The sequence below is a fragment of the Bufo gargarizans genome, chromosome 1 (assembly GCF_014858855.1).
Source record: "Bufo gargarizans isolate SCDJY-AF-19 chromosome 1, ASM1485885v1, whole genome shotgun sequence".
Classification (NCBI taxonomy): Eukaryota; Metazoa; Chordata; class Amphibia; order Anura; family Bufonidae; genus Bufo; species Bufo gargarizans.
In genome coordinates this window covers 347,810,000-347,822,503 of record NC_058080.1, presented here as the reverse complement: position 1 = coordinate 347,822,503, position 12,504 = coordinate 347,810,000, and the positions used below count along the sequence as shown (strand labels likewise).

The following is a 12,504-nucleotide window of genomic DNA, read 5'->3' as shown; positions in this document are numbered from 1 at the left end:
TCACGTAAGGCAGGCCCCATAGAAATGAATGGGGTTGCGTGAAAATCTCAAGCAAGTGCGCATGCGGTGCGATTTATACGCACGGTTGCTAGGAGACGATCGGGATGGAGACCCGATCATTATTATTTTCCCTTATAACATGGTTATAAGGGAAAATGATAGCATTCTGAATACAGAATGCATAGTACAATAGCGCTGGAGGGGTTAAAAAAAAATATTAAAAAAATTTAACTCCCCTTAATCCACTTGATCGCGCAGCCCGGCATCTCTTCTGTCTGTCTTCTGTGCTGTGTGGAGGAACAGGACCTGTGGTGACGTCACTCCGGTCGGTCATCATATGATCCATCACCATGGTAAAAGATCATGTGATGAATCATGTGATGACCGGAGAGAAGTCACCACAGGTCCTGTTCCTCCACACAGCTAAGATGAAGACAGAAGGAGATGCCGGCATCGTGATCAAGTGGACTAAGGTGAGTTTGAGTTTAAAAAAAAATTAACCCCTCCAGCGCTATTTTACTATGCATTCTGTATTCAGAATGCTATTATTTTATAAGGAAAATAATACAATCTACAGAACACCGATCCCAAGCCCGAACTTCTGTGAAGAAGTTCGGGTTTGGGTACCAAACATGCGCGTTTTTTCTCACGCGCGTGCAAAACGCATGACAATGTTTTGCACTCGCGCTAAAAAATTATTGCGTGTTCCCGCAACGCACCCGCACATTTTCCCGCAACGCCCGTGTGAAAGAGGCCTTAGAGCAGTGAATGGGAAGATCTCTGGATCCATATGAGGTACAGGGCTGGTTCTAGCTTTGTTAGAAATATATTATCATGTACTATATGAAGTCTGATGTTCATTTTTAAATCAGTCATGGCATGACACTTGTAAGAAATTCTACATTATTATTGTATGTAATATTTTAGTATATTAGAAATTATATTGTTTGCTTTAAATCTGTGTACATGGCCTTTTTTTAGTATGTGCATTTTTTTTATTCTTTTTCCTAGTGCTGGAGTTGGGCGAACTGGCTGTTTTATTGTTATTGATGCAATGCTAGAGAGAATAAAGCATGAGAAAACTGTCGATATATATGGTCACGTGACCTTAATGCGCTCACAGAGGAACTATATGGTCCAGACAGAGGACCAGTACAGCTTTATTCATGATGCCTTGTTTGAAGCTGTAGCATGCGGAAACACAGAAGTTCCAGCTAGAAATCTATATACATATATCCAGAAGCTAGCCCAGATTGAAATAGGAGAACATGTAACAGGCATGGAGTTGGAGTTCAAGGTAAGAACATGAGTGAAACATTAGTAATGATATATTGATACAGTATTTTTGGACTATAAGACACACCAGGCCCGACGCTATAATAAGGCAGACCAAGCGGCTGCCTTAGGGCGCAGAGATGCCGAGCTGGAGGGGGAAGGGGGATGAACCTTTTAAGTTTGAGGACCTTTCCCACTCAGCCAATCAGTGGCCGCAGCTGTGTCACATGTCAGGCCAGTGATTTCCCGCTAACACGTGACACAGCTGCAGCCACTGTGGGAAAGGTCCTCAAACTTGTCGGGAGCCCAGAGAGAAGATACCAGGACAACACATAGGAGAAGGGGGGCTGCTGCAGATGGGACCAGGGCCAGGTGAGCATAATGTTTTTTTACCCAACATAAATAGGGGGGAAGAAATGTCACATGGAGGGGGAGAAATGTGACATCGGGGGAGAAATGTCACATTTCTCCTCCTCCATGTCACATTTCTCCCCCTCCATGTCACATCACCCCCTTTGTGTCACATTTCTCCCCCCCATGTCACATTTCTCCTCCTCCATGTCACATTTCTTCCCCCTCCATGTCACATTTCTCCCCCCTCCATGCCACATTTCTCATCCCACCCCATGTCACATCACCCTCCGTGTCACTTTTCTACCCCTCCTTTTTCAATCACCCCCACCGAGTTCTGGTGGGGAAGGGGGGTGCCAAAATGTAGCTTCGCTTGTGTTGGCAAAAATCCTTGCACCAGCCCTAAGACACACTATAAGACGGGCAAGGTCACTAACTCTGGGATTTAGCGTAGAGAGCGTTAATGGTTTTGGTCAACTCCTGTTTACCTTAGTGTGTCTTCTGCTGACCATTGTAACAAACAGCAATGGTGCATGTGGTCACCTCCTTAAATTTACCTATCCAAGTAAATGTGTCTCTTACTCTTTAGTGTCCTGCCATGTTTTTCTGCTAGATTATTTTTTTTTTTCTTTTTTTACTCTCCAGGACCATGACATTTTACCTACACACACAGCTCTACAGCACACATGTTATACACACACACACATAATACAAACACACAAAGTTCTGCTGCATACGCACACAGTACTGCAATGTGCACATTATATACACACAGCACTGCTGCATACATACTCACACATGGGACGATGGTATGAAAATGAGCTCTTAACAAGCTCTTCCTCTAATGTCACCAAATGTAAGATAGATATACTATAAGTCAATGTTCGACCCTTTTAAACATGCCTTGAGACATGACTTGGATAATTAAGTCAGCACCTCATCTGCAGACAGCTGTTTCAGGGTGATTGCCCTTCATCAGTGCAGAGCAGAGAGCTCTGGCTTAACTAGGGGAGTGGCCTAGGTTAGCATTCCGGGGATACTATATACATTGACTTAAAGGATACCTACCTTAAACTGGTGGCATTAGAGGAAGAAAAAAAAAATATATTTTTGCATTCCCTTGTCTGACTTTTAAAGGGGTTGTCTCATCTTGGATGATGGCGGCATATCGCTAGGATATGCCCCCATTGTCTTATTCGACCCGCACCTATATCAAGAACGGAGCCCCATAAGTGAAGGAGGGCACACTGCGCATGCGCAGCCGCCCCCCATAAATTTTCTATGGGACCGGCGAAAATAGCCGAGCGCTGGCTCAGCTATTTCCATCGGCCCCATAGAAATGAATGGGAGCGGGGGCCGCACGGTATGCTCATATTCACTTCTATGGGGAGCCGGCTTGGCGGTGGCCGGACCAGAGTCCTCCAGCCACTACCTTGCAGGGCTCCATTCTCGATATAGGTGCGGTTTCCAGCGGTCGCACCTATAAGACAATGGTGGCATATCCTAGCGATATGCCCCCATTGTCCATGATGAGACAACCCCTTTAAGACTCCTTGCGCTGTTTAGTCACGCTCCATAAGGAGATATAGTATCCCCTGAATCCTGACCTAGGCCTCTTCCACTCACTTTTGAGTTCTAATCAAAATTGAATTTAACTATGTTAGGGTTGTTGTGTCGATACTTTTGTCCCGGTATCAATACGATACTGGGATTTGACATTTACCGATACTAGGCTGCCCTACTGCACAGCCTAGCATCAGAGAACATGGAGCACGCTGCTGTTAGCATGCTTATGTTCCCTCAGCAGCACAGGGGAGAAGTAGTTACCTCCCCCCTGTGCCGCCGCTGCCATCAATGAGGAGAGAGGGGCAGAGGAAGGGCGGGTGCACTGAGCCACCAATGACAGTAGAGGACCTTTCATGGGTCCAAACATTGTAAACTATCAGGATATGTAGAGCGGCACCCAGGGATCTCACTGCACTTACTATTATTCCTAAGAGAGGTCATTAGCCTTAACAGGCTTGAATTGTTTGTTTGTTACTATTAATCCTGGGAGCCGCTCCGTTTACCCGCTGTGGCCCTCGGTATATTATCCCGCTCTGTATGCTAATTGCTAGCATCGGAGCAATGGGGAGGAGACTGCCCTTTTTCTCAATGGGCGTTCCTTCTCCCTGGCTGTAGTGCTGTCCCATCAAAGCGCAGAGCATCACAGCCAGGGAGAAGGTGAGTTTTTTTTCTTTAGCATACAGAGCGTTAGTTTACAATGTTTGGACCTATGAAAGGTCCTCTTTAACCTTTAATACAGGAGGCGGGTAGCCACCAGCAGAATCACATAGCCGGAACCCTGCCTCTGACAGGGAGCTGCTATGAGCGGCAGTTAACCCCTCAGGTGCGACACCTGAGGGGTTAACTGCCGCTGATCTGTCAACTGCCGCTGAACTGCCTCCTGTATTAAGGTTAATTATCATTGGTGGCGCAGTGCGCCCGCCCCCTCCCCAGTATTAAAATCATTGGTGGCAGTGGCAGCTTCTGATTGGAGCCCCAGCAGTGTAATTCTGGGGCTCCGATCGCTTACCATGGCAGCCAGGACGCTACTGAAGCCCTGGCTGCCATGGCAATCTCCCTGCTGCTGTGTGTACTGTGCACAGGGCAGCAGGGAGAGTGTGAAGTTCTATTCACCCTAAGGCCTCCTGTACACGACCGTAGGTGTCCCGTTGCTGCATTGCGGACCGCACTTGCGGATCCGCAATACACGTGCACCGTTCCGTGTGCATTCTGCATCACATATGTGGACCCATTCACTTCAATGGGTCTGCAAATCCAGAGATGCGGAATGGTGCGGAACGGAACCCTACGGAAGAACTATGGAGTGCTTCCGTGGGGTTTCGTCCCGTACTTCCGTTCCGCAAAAAGATAGAACATGTCCTATCTTTTTGCGTAACGGCCGGATCGCGGACCCATTAAAGTGAACGGGTCCACGATCCACTGCGGCTCCCCACAGTCGGTGTTCATGCATTGCGGCCCGCAGCACAGCCACAGGGCACACACATTCGTGTGCAGGATGCCTAATAGAGCTATATTAGTGTGAATAGGACAAGGGATGAAAAGATCCCAGGTTCTAGCCCCTATAGGTACTTTCACACCCACTGGAACAGCCTGTTGGATCCGTCCTGCCGCTAGTTCACGTGTGCCCCTTGACTGACGCTCCGTCCCCATTTACTATAATGGGGGTGGGGGTGGAGTTCCGGCGGCAGCGCACGGTGAGAGGCAGACGGACTAAAAAGTACCGTGCGCTGCCATGCTGCTGCCGGAACTCCGGCCTTGCCCCCATTATAGTCAATGTGGACGGAGCAGCAGTCCGGGGGCACACGGGAACTAGCGGCAGGACGGATCCGACAGGCTGTTCACTCACCGGAACAGCCTGCCGGACTGCCCAGCCACTAGTGTAAAACTAGCCAAAGGGGGGTAATAGTTATTAAATAAAAAGTAAAAAAAAAAGTATAAATCACCCCTTTTGTCAATTTTACATATAACATATATAAACAATAAATAAGTAAACATATCCCATATTGCCACGTCCAAAAAGTCCAAACTACTAAAATATTTTAAAAAATCTCCTATGCGGTGAACACCGGAACAGAAGGAAAAAAAAATAGCGATTCGCTATTTTTTTTAAAATGCGGAATGCACGTGGCTTTTTGGGTGTTTTATTTTTTTTCGCGGGGTATCAAATGGTATCGAGTATCGCAATACTTTTTTATGTAATTGAAATCGAATCAAAATTTTGGTATCGCAACACCCCTACAATATATGAGGTCAAACGACAGGTTGTTAGCATGTAGAGGAAACTGCTAAATTACCACTGGACAGTGGTGGTGTATAAAGAAATAACCAGCAGACATTGGGGGCATATCCTAGCAATATTCCCTCAATGTATGAGATGATACAACCCCTTTAATTCACACATTATTAGATTTCTATATGTACTGTACAAATGTATCCTGTCTAACTTCTTTAAAGATCCTGTTGTAATTAATATGTTTTGTGCATGTTTAGCGCCTTGCCAATTCGAAAGCTCACACTTCCAGATTCATCAGTGCCAATCTTCCATGCAACAAATTTAAGAACCGCCTTGTGAACATCATGCCATATGAAACCACAAGGGTTTGCCTGCAACCAATCAGAGGAGTAGAAGGGTCAGATTACATAAATGCCAGTTTCATTGATGGATACAGGTATGCTATAGTCTGTATGTCACACAATCATGGTGTTTTTATATAGGGGTACTAATATATTGTCTTATTTTTTAGGCAGCAGAAAGCTTATATTGCAACACAAGGACCACTTGCAGAGACCACTGAAGATTTCTGGAGGATGCTATGGGAAAATAACTCCACGATTGTTGTAATGTTAACAAAACTTAGAGAAATGGGCAGAGTAAGTTAGCATACTTATTCTTCAGTTATTGAACCTATGGTCCCTAATATGTAGTGTTAAAACATTCACAAAGTTGGTTCTGTGCTACCTGAGAAGTATAGTAATTGAGAGGTGTGCATGAGTGTGACACCGAATGTTCATTCCTTAGTACAATAGAGCAATGATGGCCAATAGGATAGAGAAGGCGCTCATAGGGTGAGTAAGTTCAAACAAACAATTTTCTAGAAAAAGAAATTGTTTGCTCACCTACTGCGGTTGCATCAATTGGATGCAACTGCAATGGAGATCGAGTATAGATAGAGGATGGTTGGTGCAACCAAGATCCGTCCTAACACCTTGGGCAGGGGCCACCCTGCCACTAGGGTAATGGGAATGAAGAAGAGTATGCTAAACCTTAAGTGGAGCGTGTGGACTGCTGAGGGCGCACGAGACAACCAATCAAGGACCGTGTTTTAATTTCGGCAATGTTCCATTTATTCATAAGACAACGCGTTTCGGGGTTAAAATCCCCTTTATCAAGTCAAAAAAAAGGGTTAAAATAAAGACAAAAACAAAAACAGAGAAACATATATTTGAAGACATAAATTTTGTGCTTCCCTGTGATGATTCTATATAACAAACAGGATATATAAATAAATATATAAATAAATAAATATTGAAGAATATAGCTATAAATAAAAGGTATCAAAGGATATAAAAATGGTAGGTATCACTAAAATGCACAAAAGAGGGGAATAACTATATATATATATATATATATATATATATATATAAACAGTAGTAATGATCATAAACAATAAAATAAATATTAATTAAAAATATTATCGTATCTATGCTGCTATATTTATATATATATATAATCGAAATCTCTATTATGAAAATAGATTTTATATTGTATTAGCCACAGAGTGGCAAAATAATAGTGACTAAAAGCAAATCCTGGGTCAGGCTATAAAATATAGTAGCAGATGACTTAAATAAGTATGCGACTGATATTTCATATATTTATATGTATACACAGGCACTATCAGATGTAGTCAGCAAATGTAAAAGCGTCTACTTGCAGAAGTTTAGGGGGTATATATTATCTGTTCGCCGACAAGGAGTGTTACTACTGTGGCTGTATAAAGAAAGATATATATCAAATCTTTCAACCTTAAGGCATCTTACCTGAGCCGGGAAGATTAGGAGCGTGTCACGGCTCATCTGAAGAGGCGCGTGTGAGACGCTGACCTCTTCAGTGCCCGCGCTGCTGAAGAAAGGGGGAGTGGGTAGGAGGGACTAGCCGGGTCCAGAGGAGGGGCCTCATTAGGGAGGTGTGGTGAGAACACGAGCGGGGCCTGAAGGGGGCGGTGAAAGGAGGGACTTATCCGGGTGAGAGGGCAGGGAGCGCATGTGGAGGCATGATTGGGCGGGCCGTCTGGAAACTGTCTGGGGAAGTCAAGGCAGGACTACATCGGAGGAGGGGGGGGGGGGCGAGGTTAACGCCGGCTAGTGAGGGACGGAGCCGAAGAGACAGCGTGCTGGCCTGAATCTGTGGGCGGCGGATTCATGTGGGGGCGTGGTTAAGTGTAGCACCGAGGGAAAAGACTGGGGGCTGTTAGAAAGGATGGAAATAGCATTATATTACGTGGGGGAGTTAGGAGGCTGCAGCCAGCATGTAGGGGAGGGATGGTGGGTTAAATGTATGTGACTATACATATAAAAAAGTATATATGACCCTCAGCCGGGGCATGAGAGTGATGTTTGGAGGATGTTTGGAATGTAATTGGTGATTAATATTCTTAACCTAAAATAATGCACAAAGACAAATAAATTACCTTTGGGGGTATAGGGGACGTCACCTTTATATATAAAGATGTTATTATTTGGGAGGGAAACAGAGAATCCGGATAATAAGACTAAAACATAGCTGTCTTGTAGGTGAAATTGCCAAAACAATGACAATTAGATATCAGAGATATATAAAGTATACAGGTGGATGGGACAGGAAAATTGGAGGAAGGGGGATACATACTATAGAGAACCATAAAGAAGGAAAGAGAGGGGTCTCACAAATGGAGACGAATATCCTTACTATACTTGCAGGCCGTAGCCGAAAAAATATATGTATATATATATATATATATATATGTAAGAAACAAAAAACAACCATTTTAACAGTTATTTTTTTTCTTTTTTTTTCTTTTTCCTTGAATCTCTTTAAATGCATGGCAGAGAGTTATTCATGGGGTTCGAGGGTTTGTAATTTTAAAATCCAAAACATCTCTCTCTTCTGTAGGGTCCTAAATCTATCCGACGTTGTTTCTGCAATGGTTTCGATGGGTGTAATTGTCAATCCAGATGAGTCTTTATTATGAGCGGTGAGGAAATGGCGGGACACACTGTGTTTAAGGTAGCCCCGTGAGATGTTCCAGCGATGTTTGTTTAGTCTTTCTCTAAGTGACTGTATGGTACGGCCTACGTATTGTAAGCCACACTCACATTCCATCACATAGATAACATAAGATGAACAGTTCAGAAGCGTAATATCTCGCTTTGGGTAAGGAAGTCATCAATGGAAAGACAATATACCGTACAGCCAATTTAAACGGATTAGACGGAACTGTACTGATGACGATGACTTCCTTACCCAAAGCGAGATATTACGCTCTAGATTCACGAAGAAAAAATACCCGAAAAGAATTATAGATAATGCGTTTATGCGGGCAAAAAATCAGAGCCAAGAGGAATGCCTGAACATAAGAGAGAAGAATGAACTAGCCGAAACACCAAAAAACATGCACTACAAGACTTCTTTTATCACAACTTTTAACCCTAACCATGAAATTTTAAAGAACGATTTTATGAAAACATTGGCACATACTCAAATGCTATCCGTACCTAAAAGATACCATACCTAAAAAACCGCGCATCATCTTCAGGAAAGCAAAATCCCTGAAAAACACGCTTGCACCAAGTAAACTGAAGAAAAAGAAGAATACTAACATACTCTCAACTGGGGCAACAGGTCTTTTAAAAAACACAGGCACCTACAAATGTAACCATAAATTATGTAAATGCTGTCACAACATCTCAAATCGGAGACAGACATTTAAGAGTAATGTGACGGGGGAAGAATATCCAATTAAAAGCCTTCTGAATTGTTCATCTTCTTATGTTATCTATGTGATGGAATGTGAGTGTGGCTTACAATACGTAGGCCTTACCATCCAGTCACTTAGAGAAAGACTAAACAAACATCGCTGGAACATCTCACGGGGCTACCTTAAACACAGTGTGTCCCGCCATTTCCTCACCGCTCATAATAAAGACTCATCTGGATTGACAATTACACCCATCGAAACCATTGCAGAAACAACGTCGGATAGATTTAGGACCCTACAGAAGAGAGAGATGTTTTTAAATTACAAACCCTCGAACCCCATGGACTCAATGAGTCCTTAGAGAGCAAATGCTTCTGAATAACTCTCTGCCATGCATTTAAATTGATTTAAGGAAAAACAAAAGAAAAGAAAAGAAAAAACTGTTAAAAAGGGTTGTTTTTTGTTTCTTACATATATTTTTTTGGCTACGGCCTGCAAGTATAGTAAGGATATTCGTCTCCATTTGTGAGACCCCTCTCTTTCCTTCTTTATGTCACAACCAGACAGCTGAGAAGCTCTGACAGAGGCCTTTCAGAACCTCCTCCTTGAGTTCTCTTTGTTGTGCTGTTCAGTTCCTCATCTCGTTAGCCTCTCTCAGCTGTCATGGAGTTGGACTGATTGCTTCCCTTTAAATCCCTCCCCATGGTGCATTGCTGGGCGGCTTATACTTCCTCCTGGAGTGTGTGTGCATGCTGATCTTGTTTTCCTGTCTGCTACAAAGTTAAGTGCTGAACATTTATCTGTTATTTTCTGTTTGCTGGATCCCAGGTGACCCTGACTCCCTCCGTGTCCGGAGTAGGGAGCCGGTGGTCGTGTCCCCTCACTATTGTAGGGTGTTCAGGGGTTATATAGTCGACGTACGTGGATATGCAAACCTCCACCTTTCGGATCTTTGCATAGTCCTGAGCAGCTAGGGATAGTCTCAGGTCTTGTGCAGGGGTCTCCCTTTTGGTTCCTTAGCTTTGGATCCACTCAGTCATATATGCATGTTGCTTTGTCTTGTTTCCTGTACACCGTCCGTGACATTATAAGCCGCCAAAACCGTCTCAAGCATGGATCCGGTTTCACTTTTGGCTGAACGCTTCCAGGGTCTTTCATTGGAGGTAGCTGATCTCCGTAAGACTTTTTCTCAGCTTCAAGTGACCGGTTCAGCTTGCGTTCATGGAGTTTGTTCTGAGCCTAAGATCTCGCTCCCGGATACGTTCTCCGGGGGTAGTGAGAATTTTGTGCGTTTTAGAGAGGCTTGCAAACTCCATTTTCGCCTTCTTCCCCATTCCTCTGGTGATGAGGAACGGAGGGTGGGGATCATTATATCGCTGCTGAGAGGTAACGCTCAGTCCAGGGCCTTTTCACTGCCGGAGGGGGCACGGCCTCTCCGTTCAGTGGATGAATTCTTTTTAGCCCTGGGTCAGATATATGATGATCCGGATCGTATTGCTCTGGCTGAGTCTAGACTACGTCTATTAAGCCAGGGTAAACAATCTGCAGAAATATACTGCTCAGAATTTCGGAGATGGGCAGTTGATACTGGTTGGAATGATGCTGCACTCCGAAGTCAATTTTGCCATGGTCTTTCAGAGGGATTGAAAGATGCATTTGCCTTTCATGAGAGGCCTATTTTTTTGGACTCTGCTATGTCTCAGGCCGTTTGTATTGACAGGCGTCTTAGAGAGAGGGGAGAGATGTCCCCTTCCTGTCATACTCAGTCCCAGGACAGTGCAGCGGTCCCATTCTGTGCGCAGGGGTCTCAGTCGCTGTCAGCCCCTTCTGAGCAGGAGCCCATGCAGCTGGGGTTGATTGCTTCTGACAATAGAAGATTTAGCTCACATGGGAGGGTTTGTTTTTGTTGTGGAGGTATAAATCATTTGGCAAATATTTGTCCCTCTAGGAGATTCAGGCAGTTTTCTGGGAGTAATAAAGAAACAAACAGGAAAAAATCTTTTAAAAATGTTCCGTCTGTTACTATTGGCAGGGTTGAGGCGGAAATTGAAGGTTTTCCGTTTGCTTGTAGTTCCCGTTTTGTCCTGCCGGCTAGGGTGGCGCTAGAGAGCAAGAACATTTTTTGTGAGATTTTTGTGGATAGTGGAGCAGCTGTCAATATCATTGATAATCAATTTGCGATAACTCATGGTTTCCAGGTGCGCACTTTGGGAAAGGATATTCCTGTTTTTGCTATTGATTCCACTCCACTTTCTCAGAAATCATTAAAGGGCATAGTTCACAATATCCGTTTAATTGTGAGTGATGCTCATGTTGAGGATGTGTCATGTTTCGTCCTTAGCGGATTACCTACCCCTCTAGTGTTGGGGCTACCCTGGCTCACTAAACATAACCCCACCATTGATTGGCAAGCGAGGCAAATAAATGGTTGGAGTGACTTTTGCAGAGAGAATTGCCTCACGACATCTGTTTCTGAGGTTACTACTAAGACTGTACCATCTTTTCTCTCTGAATTTTCAGATGTCTTTTCTGAGAGTGGAGTTCAGGCTTTGCCCCCGCACAGGGAGTACGATTGCCCTATTAATCTCATCCCAGGCGCCAAACTGCCTAAATCTCGTTTATACAATCTTTCCCAACCTGAGAGGATCGCTATGCGTGCTTATATCTCTGAGAGTCTGAGAAAAGGACACATACGACCCTCGAAGTCACCTGTTGCCGCTGGTTTTTTCTTTGTTAAGAAAAAAGATGGTTCTTTAAGACCTTGTCTGGATTTCAGGGAGCTGAACAGTATCACTATCCGTGACCCTTATCCGCTTCCTCTGATCCCGGACCTGTTTAACCAGGTTGTTGGGGCTAAAGTCTTTTCCAAATTAGATCTAAGAGGGGCATACAACCTGGTCAGGGTCAGAGAAGGAGACGAATGGAAGACGGCCTTCAATACTCCTGAGGGCCATTTTGAGAATTTGGTTATGCCTTTTGGTTTGATGAATGCCCCAGCCGTTTTTCAGCATTTCGTGAACAGCATTTTTTATCATTTGATGGGAAAATTTGTATTAGTGTATTTGGATGACATTTTGATTTTTTCTCCTGATTTCAAAACTCATAAGGAACATTTACGTCAGGTCTTGCTCATCCTGCGGGAGAATAAATTATATGCGAAACTGGAAAAATGTGTGTTTGCGGTTCCAGAAATTCAATTTCTGGGGTTTCTTCTCTCCGCTTCTGGTTTTCGCATGGACCCCGAGAAGGTCCGCACTGTGCTTGAGTGGGAGCTTCTTGAGAATCAGAAGGCGCTGATGCGTTTTTTGGGCTTTGCCAATTATTACAGGAAGTTTATTTTGAATTATTCCTCTAT

General features: G+C 44.1%; 1 protein-coding gene across 18 annotated transcripts in view; it reads left to right on the top strand.

Annotated features, from left to right (window-relative positions):
- PTPRS (protein tyrosine phosphatase receptor type S) overlaps positions 1–12,504 on the top strand; it is a 580,801-nt gene that overhangs the window by 445,878 nt on the left and 122,419 nt on the right. For all 18 annotated transcript variants that reach the window (XM_044268386.1, XM_044268351.1, XM_044268378.1 and 15 more), the window contains 3 exons: positions 1,012–1,297; positions 5,683–5,861; positions 5,937–6,063. In XM_044268386.1, the coding sequence (XP_044124321.1) occupies positions 1,012–1,297; positions 5,683–5,861; positions 5,937–6,063 (592 nt within the window). The remainder of the gene's footprint in view (positions 1–1,011; positions 1,298–5,682; positions 5,862–5,936; positions 6,064–12,504) is intronic.